The sequence below is a fragment of the Carettochelys insculpta genome, chromosome 3 (assembly GCF_033958435.1).
Source record: "Carettochelys insculpta isolate YL-2023 chromosome 3, ASM3395843v1, whole genome shotgun sequence".
NCBI classification, from domain to species: Eukaryota; Metazoa; Chordata; order Testudines; family Carettochelyidae; genus Carettochelys; species Carettochelys insculpta.
Window position 1 is genome coordinate 196,712,657 of NC_134139.1, and position 18,267 is coordinate 196,730,923.

At 43.6% G+C, this 18,267-nt stretch overlaps 1 protein-coding gene across 1 annotated transcript in view; it reads left to right on the top strand.

Moving 5' to 3' along the window:
• The first annotated feature begins 3,149 nt into the window (after window positions 1–3,149).
• Window positions 3,150–18,267, top strand: part of CLIC5 (chloride intracellular channel 5) — a 125,221-nt gene continuing 110,103 nt past the window's right edge. Inside the window, exon 1 of the mRNA XM_074991366.1 lies at window positions 3,150–3,658. Coding sequence (XP_074847467.1) covers window positions 3,164–3,658 — 495 coding nt within the window. The 5' untranslated portion in view covers window positions 3,150–3,163. The remainder of the gene's footprint in view (window positions 3,659–18,267) is intronic.

The following is an 18,267-nucleotide window of genomic DNA, read 5'->3' on the forward strand; positions in this document are numbered from 1 at the left end:
TCTGTGTGCTGCTGGAGGTTGCATGCAGCAGAAGATCTCCTGACTTTATCATTCACTGCCTTACTGTTCTTCTGCTGAGAGCTCTCATGAACCTAAGTTCTTGTGCTGTACAACTCCCTGCCCTGAATTCAGCGTCTTCTGCAATGCAACTGCACAAGTTTCGCCACCAGGGGGACCTCCACATTCATAGAAGAGGTGACAGAATTCACCTAGGACAGGGGAATTGGGACCCTTAATATAGTTTTTGGGAGCTGTGAAGAATACAGAGCCCATCAAAATGTCAGTGGTGCCAACATTTATGATTTTATTCCAAGTTTTGTAATATTTGTTGTGAAATTTTGGCAACATTTAATGGCAAAGCTCCCATTGATTTCAGTGGAACCATGATTTAACCTTTCAATTTTTATTTGAAGCCCCAAGTCCTGGAGACAAATGTTTATGCAATAATTTCAGCATTGATTTTTTTTTTAAATATTAGTTTCATGATTGCACAGAAAAGCTTGAAAACAGTCCTCAGGCTTGAAAAACAGAAAGTAAATCAAAAGATCCCCATATTTATTGTTTTAAAATGTCATGCTTTGCAAGCCAATCTCATGGTTCTGGGAGCTAACACATGACTTTTTTTATGATGTCTGACATATGGTTGATAAAATTTTAATTGGGATTTGAGAAAATATTCAAGTAATGTGCCAGTTATGTATGAAAACAGTGAAGGGGAAATGGGCTTTGTTCTGCTTGCTGACGTGTGTGGTTCAGGCAGGATTATGAGTAGCACACTGAATATGAATTATACACCCCTGAAATACCCTGTTTGTGCCTTTCCAGAAACATAAGCACGTTCAGTGTATCTCATTGTCCTTCAGTTATTTTAGTCTGTCTATGCAGAGTGGTGTTAGTTCCAGATAGGGAATGCAAATTCCATTCACAGCATTTTTATTGTTCATATAAAATTAAAGATAGGTAAATCAGAATGATTTAGGTGATGAATCCAGCTGCTTGCAGGTTTAAAGGCTACTACATTTTTGCTGCTTTACTTTTATTATTGCTTTGATAGGATGAATAGAAAAATAATGACTTTAATCCTCAGCCTTCTGATTTCAGGGAATCAGCATCCATTATACACCTTTTGATAGGGATGTAGTGTGTGCACCTCTTTGTTCCATGCAGAGCTGGTGGAGGGACACTGGTTCTGCATTCTCCCCAATTTGACCTGTCCCTTGGTGGAATCCAGCATCCTTTCCAGAAGTCAGACCAGAGAAACATAAGGACTGGGCCAAGTCCTTGCATAGGGGCGGGGGAGTAAGAGGAAAGGTCTTGTATTTTCTTTCCTTCCATGCCCATCCATGCAGGACTGTATATAGTTGGGCCTTAAGAATATGAAGATAGTCAAAAGCCCGGTATATACATAAAATGAGAGGAGTCTTGAATCCAGTCACTAGATCTGTACCTCCTCAAACTCTGGAGAGTTCAGCTCCAAATCCAAACTCTGTGATTTTGGCCCTCTGTTATAAGTAGGAGACACATATAATAAATCTTAAATCTATACTATTATAAAAGGAGAAGCGTCCATCAGTCTGTCCATCCCACCCCAGCCAGGACCCGGGGCTGGAGCTGCCATTGGAGCTCTGCGCTCCAGACGGCTCATGGTCCTGGGGCTGCCAGGGTTCCCCTGGCCCCAACCACATCCCTGGTACTGAAGTTGCCAGAAGAGCTCCATGCCCCAGCTGGCTCCCGGCCTCAGGGCTGCCAGAGTTCCCCTTGGCCTTTACTGCATCCCCAAGGCTGGAGCTTCTGGGCTTCCCCCAACCTGGTCCCCATGACTGGAGATGCTGGCAAGGCTCCGCACCCTGGCCGGCTCCCAGCACCAGGGCTGCTGGGTTCCCCCCATCCCAGCCAAGTCCCTGTGTCTGGAGCTGCTGGTGGGACTCTGCTCCCCAGCCGGCTCCCAGCCCCGGGGCTGCCAGGATTCCCCTGGCCCCAGCTGGGTCCCTGAGGCTGCAGCTGCCAGCAGAGCTACACACCATCTGGCTCCTGGCCCCAGTACTTCTGGAGCCAGATATGCTTGGCTGGAGCTGCCTGCAGAAATCTATGCCCCAGCCAGCTCCTGGCCCCAGGGCTGACAGGCTTCCCCTGGCACAGTCCCCATGGCTGGAGCTGCCAGTGGGGCTCTACACCCCAGCTGGCTGCTGGCCATGGAGCTGCTGGAGACCCCTGGCCCCAGCCAGGTCCCTAGGGCTGGAGCTGCCATCAAAGTTCCGCATCCCAGCCAGTGCCCAGGGCTGGGGCTGCTGGGGTTCCCCAGACCCAGATGGATGCTCGGGGCTGGAGCTGCCAGCAAGTTCCTGGTCTGGTAACTTCCACAAAGGGGCAGGCCCTGCAAGAGTAATGTAGCAAAACTTAAAGCTTATAGTTCTTTTATTTCTAGATCTCAAAGTAATTTACAAATATGGGTAAATATTATTGTCATACTTTGCAAATGGGCAAATCAAGGCAGATGAATGTGAAGTAATTTGCCGAAGGTCATATAGTATGTCAGTGACAGAGACTTCAAGAGAAAGCAGGTCTTAAGATAACCAGTATGTTAGGTTATCCTCTGTGCTACTTCTCGAATTAATTTTTTGGTAACTGGTTCTTCACTGGCTTGTGATTAACCACTGAAGTGTTACAGCTTGTTTACATTGTTGAGGGCATTTTGTGCTCAGAGGAGTAGGTACCCTTGCTTTTCACTGATGCTCAGATCAGTTCTGTGAGATCTACCTCCTCTAAGCTGCAAGTATCCTCAAGGTATATTAAACTTTCAGATAAAGATCAGTGTTTACTTCCCAAATGACTTCTATTGTCCCTTACTAATTATCTGAGTTGGATTCTCTATATATACTGACGTTGGGCAAAGATATGTTGAAAAGAGCAAATATTGAAATAGTTGAAAGTGTCCTGATCCAGGAAGAGGTTAAAAGTGAGCTGGTCTTGTCTTTGACTTTAGCGGAAGTATAGTTTATTGATTTAAAGCTCTCAGTAAATGATTGTTGGAAACCTGTCATGTGTACCCGTGCGTTCAAAAAGCACACCACAAACACTGCTTCCCTTTAAACCTGTCTATCTGTTGCCAGCTCCAGCTGCTCCAGGTAACAAAAGATACATAAAATCCAACCAACCAGCCAGCATGGAAAAGGGGGGTTTTACTCACATGTATGAGAATGTGAAGAATACTGGCCTCTATGAGATTCCTGATTCAGAGGAAGTAAAGGAAGATCATCTTTATGAGCAAGTCAGTGAAGACCCAGTATCTCCTTCTTCCACCACCACTCTAGAAAGCATGGACATCAGCTGTCAGGAGAGCCCAGTCCACAGTTGCAGCAATTCTGAATCGTCTCAGCAAGGGGTTGAGGGGGAGGATGGCTCAGCTTCCTCTCAGCAAGGGGCTGAAGAGGACCAGCATCGCCAGGAAGAGATGGAGATGATGAGCCCAAGAGAGGGTGACGAATCTGTGGAGAGGATGGTGTTTGAAAACAAAATTCTGTCTCCTACTGGATTCAGACTTCGTAAGAGCTCAGGCACTTCCCCTAGCTCCCCAGTTTCCACCAGATTTCCAGCTAACAACAACTTGGGAGAAACTGACAACTTTCTGACCGAGTATGACATTTTCCTCTTTGTTAAGGTAAGGGTTTGTGCTTCTAGACCTGTACAGGGGCATATGAACCAGAATCAGTCCAAGTATCCTCAGACTCATTGAAACGAGTGCTAAGTTCTGCCCCTAGCTCTGTCACTGACATTCTGCAGGAAATTAGGCAAATAGTTTACCTTCTCTGTGACTCAGTTTCCCCATGTAACATTGGGATAATACTGCTTACCTACCTATGTTTATTCTTTCATCTTCAGGAAGTAGAATTCCTTCTCATGTTCATCTTTGGAACAGATCCAACTTATTTATTACAGCAAATTGGATTAAGTTAATAGGCAGGTGCCTGCTATGGAGCTGCCAGGGAACCCTGGCCCCAGCCAGGTCGTCAGGGCTGGAGCTGCCATCGGAGCTCTGCACCCCAGCCAGCTCCCCGGGCTGGGGCTACCAAGGATTAAGTTAATAGGCAGATGTTAAATGCCTATTAATGGAATTCAAGTCAGTTTTGAATCACTACGGAGTCAATTTCACTCTTTCCCTTGTGTTTCTAAATCACATTCATCTAAGCTCTTAAATAAATGTTATACTTTCCTTCACAAAACATCTCTTTATACCCCCTTTCTCAATATTAAGTAAACTGCAAACTGTCTAAGGGCCAGATTCTATTCTTTACTCCATGAGTAATCCCAGTGACTCCAGTGGGACAACTTGATGAGTTATATTTATTCATGTTAAATAGCACCTATCAGAATCTGGCTCTGAGTGACCAGATATTTTGAAAATAGAACATGAGTTTGTGTTACCACTAATGCGCTCAGCAATTTTAGTATTTGATATTAAGCAAGAATATATAACGACCTTTGCATTGATATGAGATAGCAAAGGAGGGGGCGGGTGGATTGTGTTTTACAAGCCTTTCAGGAATTATGGTATCATGGCCTCTCCTTAGCTAAGACTGCAATTAGCTTCCATTGCAAAGTCCCTACATCTTGGCTTGAAAAATTGGTTTGCCAGGAAAATTGTCATTTTCTTACAGGATAAAGAAGAAATCTTCTGATGAAGCAAATGGATTGATCAAACTGTTTTCCCACTTACAGAGTATTTAAATACTACGATTTGAACATATTTCTTTATCTCTCTAGATCAAAATGCCTTGTCACCATCCCTCCAATTATCCCAATTCATGCACCGTTATTGATGATTTTTATTTACATATATTAAGGCCAGAAGGAACAATTAGATTATCTAATCTGAACTCTCACTTAACACCCGGCCACAGAATCTCACCCAGTTACTCCTGTTTTGAACCCAATAATCTGTGGTTGACTGAAGCACATCTTCCAGGAAAGCATCCAGTCTTCACTGGAAGAATCCAGAACTTTCCTTGTGGATAGTTTTGGGTGCACTATTTTGTTCCCAGTAAGTGAGAGGTTTTTGCCGCTGAAAGGAATGGGAGCAAGCTAGGATACTATGGTGTGTCTACACAGACACAAATCTTCGAAATAGTCATATTTTGAAGACTACTAATGAGGTGCTGAATTGAATATTCAGCGGGGCATTAGCATTAGGATGCTTCTGGACCTGCACCTTTCGAAATCCCCTTATTCCAATCAGTCAGCTGGTTTTTGAAAGGACCCCCGTGTAGCCGTGCTGGGCCACCTGCTTTCAAAAGTGGTGCTTTTGAAGCACTGTGGCCAGAAGCGTCCTAACGCTGATGAGGCACTGAATATTCAATTCAGCACCTCATTAATAATCTTCGAAATAGCCATTAGCATGGCTATTTCAAAGATTTGTGCCTGTGTAGAGCGTCTATACTTGCATTCCTTTTTTCGAAAGAGGTATGCAAATAAGGTAAATCGAAAATGCAAATGATGTTAAATAAATAAATAAAACAAATAAAGGGAAGAAGGATTTTTTTGAAGATTGGGTTTACTTTCAAAAGAGCAGTGTCTACACTGGCTTTCTTCTTTTCGAAAGAAGCTCTTTCTAAATCAGAATATGCAAATGAGGTGCCAAATATGCAAATCTGTACATCATTTGCATTTTTGATTCACCTCATTTGCATACATCTTTCGAAAGAGGAATGCAAGTGTAGACACACCCATAGTGTGAGACTATGTTGCCTTCTGTTGTTTGGTTACTGCTTGGAAACAGCGTAAGAATCATTCTATGCTTGACAGCTAACAAATATCTTCCTTCACCTCCTGTGGCAACTAGTTTGATAAGAAGATGTTTATTCTATGGCTGCTGTAAGATTTATAGTGCACTTTCCCATTCACTTCCTTGCTTATAAGTGCTTGAATTTTGTAAATAATATAATAGTTAAGTGAATTTTCTTTTCTTAGTGACTTTTACTGGGTTTTTAAACATTTTTGGATATTGTAATTATTATAATTTGTTCCTCAATTTTTTCTTGCCACCACTGTTCCAAAAGCCTTCTCCTCTGCAGCTTGTGCCATCAGGACTGGAATAATTCAGGGACTTACGGGCTGCAGCCCAGCACCAAGGAGGGTCCCACAAAAATAAATCCGTAATTATATGCCATCAACCTGTCTATTGTGAACAAGTAGCTGATCTTGGAGCCTTGACCCGTACATCACAATCTCCAGGTCACTAAATGACCAGTGGCACAGAAGGGCTCAAAAGCAGCCAGTTGCTTGCATATCTCTGGACCCCTGGCAGAGGGAGGGGGCAGGAGGCATCTTCATGCACTGTAGGCAGGGGCAGCACATGGAGACATGCTGTCTCCCTCCCCACCAGGTGTGCAAAGAGACATGCCAGCAGCTGGCCACTTCCAGGAGCAGCATGGTGCCATGGCATGTGGACAGCCTTCCTGAGCCCTGCTGTGCCACTGACCAGGAGCCACTTGTGGTAAGCACCTCTCAGTTGGAGCCTGAACCTTGCACCACACTCCTGCACACCAAGTCCCTGCCCCAGCTAAGAATTCCCTTCGCACCACACCGCCCCCCAGACCGAATGCTCCTCACCTTCTCCTCCATCCCAAAACTCTGCTTCAGCCTGGAGCCCTCTCCTGCACCCAGGCTCCCTTCCAGAAAGAAACTGATAGAAGCTGTTCCGTGGTAAGAAGCAGCCTATTTTGAATTAACTGTATTCTACACGTTTTAAGACTTTCAAGTAACCACAGAGCAGTTTTATGTTAATTAGAAGGCAAGTTTAATATTGCGCAGGGGCAGGCAAAATATGGCCCACAAGCTGAATCTGGACTGTAGCCAAGCAGGAGCCTCAGCCAGGCTCGCTGCCTGCTCCATCCCCACACATTGCTGACTGCAGGGGCCACGTGCTTCTCTGAATACTATGAGCATAGGGAGTGGGCATGGGAGGCTTTGTGTGCTGCCCTCGCCCCAGCACAATCTCCCAGCTCCCACTGGCCAATTTTCCAGTCAGCAAGAGCTGCTTGTTTGCAGGACAGGCAGCACGCAAAGTACCCCTCCCTCCACTTTCATCCGGCTCACAGCATTCAGAGAAGCACATGCCCCTGTAGCCAGCTGCTCTGAACTGTGTAGGGGACTGGCAGGGAGCCGGGCTGAGAGACCTGGGCTGCTGGCTGGGAGTCATGCATGTAAGCACCTCTCAGCTAGAGCCTGCCTCCCCCCAGTGCTCTCCCTCCCTTCCCCCAATGCTCTGCCCCACCCCCACCCCCTTACGCCACATAAATCAAACCCTCTGCACCCCAAACTCCTGCACCCACACCCCCTCCCAGGCCCTGTACCCAGTCCCCTCACCCAGATCATAACCCTCTCCTGCCCTAGGTCACAACCCAAACCCACGCACCTGCTTCTTCATCCCTGCCCCGGGTCACAACCCCATCCCAGACTTGCACCCTCAGAATCCTCTCCGTCACCCATGCCCCATCCTGGATCCCAGTCCCCTGTGCCAGGGCACAACCCACTCCTTCACCCGAAACCCCTCACCAAACCTATGTGTCCTCCTGCACTCCAGTCCGTTATCTCAAGCTCCCTTCTTCACCCAACCTCCATGCCATATTCCACACTTTGTCCATGAATATGGAAGAGTGCAGCTCTAGGTCACTTACTATAGTCTTGAAGTGGTTCCAGCATCAAAAATGATTTCCCACCCCAGTATAACTTTGATGCCATAATGCTGATCGTTTTGTTTTAAATTAGGAAAAAGATTTGTGTAGAGGGACCCCACAAGAGAGTTAACCTGACACTATGTGCCACCTGCAATAATCCTTTTTTCCCCACTTCAATTTTCCATTGTATTTCAAAGCTCAAGCTGAAAACAAATCTTTCCCTCCTTACCTATACTTATCTGGTTCCTTCAATGAAACAGCTACCCTGTAGAACATTTTGGCATACAAATTGCATGGGAGATGGAAAAAACAAGCAAATGATTGTAATTCAGATGTATACGTGTGAAATTTACCTTATGATTAGAAAGACAGATCAAGCTGATCCCAAGAGAGTGAGGTTTATTCAGAAGAACCAAGGGGCTGAGTCTCTTCTCACTTGCTTCTCTGTCAGTACTGGAGTCAGTACAGTTCCATTCGTATCAAACTCTTGAAAGTGACAGGAGAGTCAAGCCTAATGCACCTGAACTTTTTAAAAAAAGCTAAAACCCTTAGCTCTATGAGTCAGACCATCCCTTATGTAGAAATGGTCATCAGGGACTGGAAGCTCTGACCCTGATCGTTACTGCCCATGGTGAAACCTCTGGAAGAAGGCTTTAAGAGTAGAAAATCTCTGCAAGGGTCCTCGGGTGGCAATCCCATCACATCATCTTGTGGGCTGGGCAGTTGCACTAAGAAACAGTGCCAGTATCGGGGTAATCGGGATGATCTGCAGAAGATCAGGTCCAGCCTCACTGTAGCCCTCTTTGCATGAACTGGCTCTGGCTCTGGCGGCTCCCCAGCTCCCTGGCAGTGTTGCTCCAATGGAGCTGAGTTAGCTGCAATTCACCCTCCAGCCCCACCTGCGACTTACCCCACGACAGATCTTTCCTACCTAACCACTGATGGGGCCAGAGAGGAGACTGTGTGCAGTACCACCTGCTGTTGCCTGAGCCTTTGCACATTTGCCTCCAGTCAGCTCAGGTTTTACCTCTATTCTCCACGTGGACCGGAGTCCCACAGAGCACATCCACAGGTTTTAGAGGTGGGGGTAGTAGTACCATAGAAATAGTCTTTCCTCCCTTTCCATGCAGGAGAAGGGAGATCTGCGAACAAAATCTTCCCTCTATTCATGCATAGTTAGGAGGGTAGTGATCAGGTCAGGGAGCTTCCCTGTTTTTCTTCAATCCTCTATGAGCAAGAGGAGTGGCAATTTAGAAGGGTTCGCACTGAAAAGCTCTGGAAAAGTTTTTTTCTGTATTCTAAATTACCTCTGATTGATGATAACTTAGAGCAAAGACTGCAAAATGGAGTTCCCCTTCTATCATCTCCTTTAGTCTTAGGAAATGAGCCATTGGAGAAACAACAGTGGATGGTTAATAATGGACAATTTATTTTGAATACAGTCCACTAAATCCTGAGGGTTCTCTGCACCAGTATATTTCAGGAAAAATAAGCTATTTAAGACATGATAAACTCAACATAAGAGGGGCCTATTTCTGTTCTGTGTTCCCTCTGACCTGTCCTGATGTCCCACCCGGGCTTTGCTATTTCTATTTTTCACCATGTGAACTTTGCTTGGTTTCTTGTTCCATGTGGTTGGGTTCTGCTACCTCACTGACTTCTCCCTCATTTTCTCTTTTGGTACCCCCTGGGCTCACTTTCTCTTTTGGTACCTCATGGGCTGGGCTCACCTCTTTTTCTAATTGCCTTCCTGTAGACTGCTGACAAGCTAGCTTCTCATGGGATGCCAGGGAACTGGAGCCCTGCAAAATATGGGACAATTAATCCATAAAAAATCAGGACACCCGTGAAACAGCTTAAATAAGGGACTATCCCAGGACAAATGGGACGGATGGTCACCGTTCATTCTTGGTTGCCCTTTGCTGCTTGAGGTCTTCCTTACAGCTTGACTCTGCTTGTCTAGCTCTCCAGCTTTCCTCTCTGGCTGTGGAGTCTGCGATTTCTCCTCTGGGCTGGATGTAATGCTGTGTGTGCCTCATCTTAGTCAGTTTGCTCGATGGTTGTTTTCAAACTGTTGTCATCCTCCCCAGGCTTTGCCTCCCCATATAGTTGGTAGCAGTCTGGAAGGACCACTTCCTTTTGGCATCAGTAGGGTACACTCACCCTTCTCCATCCCTTCCTCCTTCCAGACAGTGGTAGACATTTGGGACTAGTAAGTTAGACAAAGATGGCTGCTGAGAGAGAACCGGGGAGAAATAACCAGAAAACAAAATAGTAGCCAGCTCACTCAGGAAGTAGCACAGTGCAAATCACTTCAGTATCTCAGATAGCTGTAGATGCTGGTGTGTGCTGACCCTATATCAACAGTATCAGTCTCATTCAAATGTCTTGATATTTTATGGAATTAATTCCCTCTCCTTTATTGTTAAATGCAACCGGAAAATGTTAGAAATGTAAAGCCATTCTTCCTCTTAACTCGTCTTTCCATGAGTGTTAAGATACCCAGTGACTTATCACTTTTAATGGATTGTTCTGGCTGTAGGCTAGTATAACCTGCAACAGAATTCAGTATGTGATCTTTATCAAGAAACTCACTGTACTTCTAATAATAAAGATTATATCAACGAGCATTAACCATGGGGACAGTTGTGTCAGTTGAACATGTCTGGACTTGTCACACCCACACAGCACCTATTTAATAAGCCTGTGGTTTCTTTAAGCAAAAAAGCTCTTGAAACCTAAATAATGACTGACGTACAACTTTGGGTGCTAGTCACATGGGGCATCTTGACTCAGGTGCAACTTTGTTTAGAAATATAGCTTTTTTAAACCCAAAACATACACACAAATTGTAAGCTTCTTTTACCAATAGTGTGGTTGCATGTTGAATATGTGCACTTGATGTTAATGGACAGGCAGCTTTAACTTTGTCTTTTCTTGAAGTCTGAGTGCTTTACTTTGCAACCTTGATATTATTGCAATCTACATCTTTATATTAAATATTGAATAATATTTTATTGACTTTTAACAGTTCTTTGAGAAATGAGCTAGGGTTCATACCCACTCCGCTCAGATATATGTTCCTTAAAAAAGCATGTTTTTCACAACAAATGCACTGTTCCCTACCATGAGCCAAAGGAAAAACTATTTTCCTATTAGCAATACAAGGCTTGAGACACATGGGTAATTAGTTTAGATTACATCCAGTAAAGGGTAGTGGTACATATGGATAGTATGATGGCATTATTAATAATATAATATTCTATATTTAACACCAGCCCATTCAACTTTTACACAAATTGGAAAACAGAATAAAGAATTCGGAGGAGTGATGAAGGCAGTATCTGAAAAAGGATAGAATGTGTGAATTTGGATGCACAGGAGATGGGAATTTCACAAGGACAAAATCTTTTAAAAATAAATTCTGATCAAGAAAGTGATGGAAACTGTTTACACATGTAGAGACAAGAGTGTTCACTCTGCAGAATACAAAGCATTTTTCAATATATTACATCTTGCTTTAAAATATAAAGCAATCAGGAGAGCTGAACAGCTGAAAGCATAAAATAGCCTCAGCACTCCATTCCTATGAGCATCACTGATCATTGTAGTTTTTAGCTGGGACATTCTGAGAACTTACTACTTCCCTCATTTATCTATACTGGAATTTTCATAACTTCACTGGGAAGTGTATGTGTGAACTTGAGGGCAGAAAGTGGCCCTAACTGCCTTATAGATTAGCATTTAAATTATCTTTTAACTTTTCCCCTTTGTGATGACTAGAGCTGGTAATTTTCTCAGAAGTTTGGTCAGAGACTCTTATCTGTTCTCAGTAGATGATTGTAAGGACAGGCACTTTAATCGTTGCAAAGTGAAAGTTTATTTGTGAGACTACACTTACTGAAACCACATACTTTCCCATTTATTAGTTTTTCCCATGGCCTGTGAAGCAAATGTTAGATTGTACTGAGAAAATTTCATTTTGATATATTTATTGATGTTTTTGGATCAATAAATCACCAGGTGTAAATATTTAGTGCTAGAAAATTAACACAGGAGCAATGATGCACTGCACTGGATGCCCCTTACCCATCTTAAAGATGTGATAATATTGGTACCCCCCAGGGCTTTTTTCTTCCGGCAGAATGCACCGGAAAGGCATTGTGGCACCTTTTTTCATGGCACTGCCATTTTGGGAGCCACATGTGGCTCTTTAAGGAGCCACTTGTGGCTCCCACTGCTGCTGCCCTGGGTCCCTGCCCTGCCTGCCACACTGAAAGAGTAGGACTCAATTTAATTGATTTAAACCAATTAAATTGAGTCCTATTCTTTTAGTGTGGCAGGGTCCTGGAAGCTGTGCCTGATGAGCTGTATGTGGGAGGAGCTGAAGGGCTGGGGGGAGCTGCGGAGATGCGGTGCAGAGAAGATGGAGGCCTGTGAAGAACAGCAGCATGCAGAGCTCCTGGGGAAGGTAAAAGTGACTCATGGGCTTGGGGGGCAGTTTGGGGCTGTGGGGGTTAAGCCTGGAAGCAGTTTGGGACTATGGGGGGTTAAACCTGGGGGTGGTTTGGACTGCAGAGTGTTAAGCCTCAGGACAATTTGGGGCTGAGGGGAGTTCCGGCACCTATTTTTGTAGAAAAAAGGCTATGGGTGCCCATATGAGCATAGCTAGCTGAGCACTCATACAAATCTCGGAGAGTTATTGGAACACTGAGTCTAAATGAACTTCTGTGATTTTTAATGTTAATTTTGTATGGGTAATGTGTAAAGAAATTTACACAAATGTGAATATCCCTTTTTCATGGTAAGGGCCAGCTTTTCAAATGCTGATTTCCTTGTGCAGCCACAGCATTCAAACACAAATAGCTGCAAGTACAATTTTCACCATATAAAAAGGAATGCTGGTGCAAAATTGTATCTAAAGTTATTCCTTGCAGCAGATTTTGCACACACAGAAAAGGAGTCTGGTTAAAGCCAGATTGAAAATTTGAGAAAATATGTGAGAATGAACTAATAATAATAATTTGGATTTATATGATAAAATGGAGAAGCGGAGGTGTTCAGTGATCTGTAACCAGCTCCTCTGGGTCTTTGAAGTTAATTGAACAGTTTGAGAAAGGGAATAATTGAAAAGCTCTTTTTTAGAGTGTTCTAGTTACTGTAATACCAAGATCAACTTGTGATAACAACTCAAATTAACTAAAACAATGGAGATGGTAGAAATGACTGATAGGAAATTGAATGTCCTAACGTTGTATTTGTATAAGATCATAGAATCATAGAATCCTAGGGCTGGATTCATGATGGCACAGATTTTTAAAAGTATTTTGGCATTGCCATGCTCAGCGTTGCAATGCCTAACTGATTTAGGAGTCTAAATACCATTTTCAACAGGGATTTAGGCATTTAAGATTCTAGGCTCCTAAACCTATGGGGAATAGCAATGCTGAGCATAGCAATGTCTACATATCTTTATCTAGGTTGACAACGACTGTCTTACCCCATCAGTAGTCTGCTTGATTTCAGTGGGTCTGTTGGTTCAATAAAACACTGTGGCTACGTCTACACGTGCACGCTACATCAAAATAGCTTATTTCGATGTAGCAACATCGAAAATAGCGTCTACACGTCCTCCAGGGCTGGCAACGTCGACATTCAACGTCGACGTTGGGCAGCACCACATCGACATAGGCTCTGCGAGGGAACGTCTACATGCCAAAGTAGCACACATGGAAATAAGGGTGCCAGAAACAGCTGCAGACAGGGTCACAGGGCGGACTCAACAGCAAGCTGCTCCCTTAAAGGGCCCCTCCCAGACACAGTTGCACTAAACAGCACAAGATACACAGAGCCGACAACTAGTTGCAGACCCTGTGCATGCCGCATGGATCCCCAGCTGCAGCAGCAGCAGCCAGAAGCCCTGGGCTAAGGGCTGCTGCACACGGTGACCATAGAGCCCCGCAGGGGCTGGAGAGAGAGCGTCTCTCAACCCCTCAGCTGATGGCTGCCATGGAGGACCCCGCTATTTCGATGTTGCGGGACGCAAATCGTCTACACGTTCCCTACTTCGACGTTGAACATCGAAGTAGGGTGCTATTCCCATCCCCTCATGGGGTTAGCGACTTCGACGTCTCGCCGCCTAACGTTGAAGTTAACTTCGAAATAGTGCCCAACACGTGTAGCCGTGACAGGCGCTATTTCGAAGTTGGTGCCGCTACTTCGAAGTAGCGTGCATGTGTAGACGCGGCTTGTGTGGCATAAATAAGGGCACCAGAACTTTATCTTTGGGCAGACTTTACTTAGTATATCTTTGTCTTTCTTGTGTTGTCTTTTTAAAAATCTGCTTGGATTACAGAAACTAGACAAAACTCACCTTCTCTTTTTAGCATCTTCCTAAGAAACATTTCTAACTGTAGCTGACCATCCTCGGAGGCTCCACCACTACCTTTCTTTGAAGAAATAGCCACAATGCAGTGCTATCGCTGCCTGCTTAGCATCTACTTTCAGGCTTCAAGAGCACTGTTTCACTCAGTCTTGGGCCTGATTCTGATCTCACACTGTTGAAAGTAGGAGTAATACGACCAGAGTAAAGAATATCACCCTCGGTACCCAGGACACTAGTAGCCTAGAGCACCAAAGTCCTGGGTCTGTCCACAGCCTGGCAACACAGCATGCTGCTGCTGCCACTTTATCAGACTGTAGGATGGTTATCTTTTAAGTCTTAATATCTAACCCAAGAGAAAAACTGACTTTCTCATCTATGTTTGTCATCTGCACCAGCAATCCTCCGAGAGAAGAATTGTGCTATGGTTCTCTCTTTACAGCTTGATTTATGTTTATGTAAATTGTGCTGTGTGCATGAGAAGATTAGCAAACCAGCAGTTCTGTCCCAGATAACCTCCCCATTCATAATTACCATGCTATCTGTTATGAACAGAATGTGTGCTTTAGTAGCAAGACTTTGCCTAATCTTTTGGGTACAAAGGGTAAAAAGCTTTACTTCTGCCCTCCACTGAATGAGTATCCTGTTCACACACAGTGCAGATGGGCTATTTCTCCCTCTGAAAAGGTCCATGAATCAATATGAAGCCAACAGCACTGTGCCACTTTAGCTGTTGGCTCCAGCTGTGGCTTGGTATAGTACAGTAGCATAGCAACAGCTTTTCAATATGGTGTTGTATTGTTTAGGAGGCTAATACTGCACCCAGATTTCAGTGATGACCAATACAGTGTAAGAATGTGGGTCATAGTCAAGGGAAAACAAAATGAGAATCACTTGGTTGGAGGAACTCAACATTTTCCGTCCCCTATTTTTACACTTTTGTTTTTTAAAGTTGTTTGACATTTAAAAACAGCATTTCCCTCCCAACCAGTTGTGTTCTTTTTCATGTAAACTCTTTGGTTGTTTCCATGAAGATTTAATGGAACTTTGATTTATGTTTTGTTGCTTTCTTACTGATGATATTGCAGAAGGTGACAGCTGTGTAGAAATACCATGCACTTCTGAAGAGTTACTGTGTCCCTCCCCCAAAAGCAGATTGCATTTCAGTATTAGGTGAAATGATTGCTAAGCATAGTTTGTACACTGAGCACCTTTATCCCCTTACCCTATTTAATGCAGTTGGTGTGGCAAATGCTATCATCATACTTTTAGAATAGATGATATTGTACAATTGTCCCTGAGACTAAGGCAAATGTTTGTTCTATAATGGTGACCACTGTGTATGTGTAAAGTGCATGGGATACCACAGTATGAAAGGTGTCAGAGAATGGATATTTTAATAGCTGTTTGAAATCTAGACTACATTACACATGAGATTCTCTTCTCCTGTGCTTTTAGTGGGCTGTGATTACTGGGTTATGATGACCAACATCCTAATGCTGATTTGATGTACCCAGTGCCTTTTTTGTTTAAAAAAAAAAAAAAAAAAAAAAGAGTTGCCTGTACTCAGCCAGCTCCCCACCCCCTTCTCTCCAGCCAATCCCAGGGCTGGGGCTGCTGAGGTGCTGGTACTCAGTAGCTGAAGTACCAGCATATACAAAGCACTGGATGTACCACTAATTGATCAACCAGGTTTAGGTCAAATAAGAATAAATTCACACCTATCGTTTTTTTTCTTGAATTTTTTTCATGCTTGGTTTTGAAAACTGAATAAAATTAGGCCAAATGCTTGACTTCACTATAATTTTTCTTATTGATACCAGTCTTAGACCTGTTTTGTGTAGGATTTTGAGATGAACACTGTGCAGAAAATCTATGCACTGTTACTTTAGGTTTCAACCCAACTGAGGGACCTTTTTCACAGTTCTATAACTTCCTTGTGGGTAATGTGATATTTTTAAACAGATCAACATTTTTGTCTCATTAACATCATGCCTGACTGGTTGAGGACAGACATACGAGGTGATAGTTGCTCAGTACCTCTGTTTACTAGCTTTTCTATCAGGATGTAAACAATTACCATCCAGAGTACTTAATAGCAATGCTTACGTATGCTTTTTTAAGGACCGAGATTATGATTCCTCATGCAGCTGTTCCTTTAAACAACATAGTAGGAGATGCTTGGATCCTAAATGAATGTTTGATTTGTTATCTGAAAGCAGGATATCTGTGTTTAGAATGAAGCAACTGTTTCTTTTTATACCACCTTGGATATATGTGTGCGACCATAGTAAATATTGCTGCATCACTTACAGTGTTGCCATATATTTGTGGGCTTAATGAAGATGTAATAACACCATAGAGATGGGCCAGAAATGTAAATTGGATTATTCATAGATCCAGCTCCCCAGAGTTCAGGTGTCTTTAAGCACAGTGTTTTGTCAGGTCCACCTCCAAATGTAATAGCATACAGTAAACTCTTTCCTATCCAGCAGCCCTGGGACCAGGAGGTTGCTGGATATTCGAATATTCTGGATAATAAGGAGGTATACCTAGCAATGCATAATACTAAAGAAAAACAAGATTAGATATTAAGAAACAAACAAAAAGGTATGCAAAGTACTTTACCAACAAAAATCGTATTGTACGCTGTAAACTTATACTGTATTCGCTGTATTTATTTGTATTTACTTTCACTATACTGTACTTATGGAAAACATAACTAAATTTAGTTATGGTTAAGTGCCAATTATCTGAGAATTCTGGATGACAGAATGCTGGTTAAAACAGAATTTACTGCACTTAGCATTTCTATAACAACCTTCCTTCAAGCATCTCAAAGCACTTCACAAACATGAATGAAATAAGTTTCACAACACATCTTGTGACATTGGGTATATTGCCATCCCTACTTTACAGATGTAAAAACTAAGGCACAGAGAAATTAAATGTCTTTTCTATGGTCATACAGAAAAAAAACTATCATGAAAATCAGGAACAACTCACTGATTTTCTGGCCCACAGTTATGGGTAATGTAGAATATTGGAGGAGTTCAGATGACCTCTTCTTTCAAAATATGACTAAATGAGACTACAGTAAGTGTTTGAATAAAACTATTCATGAATGTAAAATTAAGCATGTCCTCAAGAGCTATACAGGATCAGGCCAAATTTCTAAGTACCTTACAGAACTGAGCCATTAGAGAATAATATTTTCTGGACCTCTCTTCAAGGACTACTTCTATCATGATGCATGCAATAAAGGGCATGCTGAGGGACCCTGTTTCTAATGGTATTTGAAATTAACCTGGCTTTCCTGCTTAAATCACAATATACTGAATGTGAAAAGCCATCTTCCTGTCATCTAGGCCCTCATGCCACTGCAGGATTCTGCCAACAAAGTACATTCTCCAGTCCTTTTTCTAGCAAGGATGCGTGCTTGCTCCAACATTGTTTGGGATCTTCTTCGCACTCCTCCTGAAGCATGCCTTTGGATGTTCAACAGAGGGCATCTTGCTGCACACAAGATCTGATGGGAAACTGTGTAATCTTGAAAGGCTAAAAGCTAAGTCTAAGGTGCGGGAAGTCCTCATCAGAGACATGCTGTTCGCAGACGATGCTGCTGTAGTGTCTCACACAGAAGACCAGCTTCAAAAACTGCTGGATCAGTTCTCCAAAGCATGCAAGGACTTTGGGCTTACCATCAGCCTAAAGAAGACAAACGTACTCAGTCAGGATGTTGCTGAATCCCCATCAATCAGCATTGACAACTATACATTAGAGGTCGTCCACGAGTTCGTTTACCTCGGGTCCACCATCACTGACACACTGTCGTTGGACACTGAGCTAAATAGGAGGATCGGAAAAGCGGCCACAACTCTGTCCAGACTCAGCAAGAGAGTGTGGAAAAACAACAAGCTGTACACTCACACCAAAATGCAAGTCTACAGAGCCTGCATCCTCAGCACCCTCCTTTATGGCAGCGAGACTTGGACCCTGTATGCCCGCCAGGAAAAGAGGCTGAACGTCTTCCACTTGCGCTGCCTCAGGCGCATCCTTGGAATATCATGGAAGGACAGAGTGACCAACACTGCTGTCCTCGAGCAAGCTGGAATCCCAACCATGCACACCCTCCTCAGGCAGCGTCGGCTCTGCTGGCTTGGCCACGTCCACAGGATGAATGATGGAAGGATTCCAAAAGACATCCTGTAT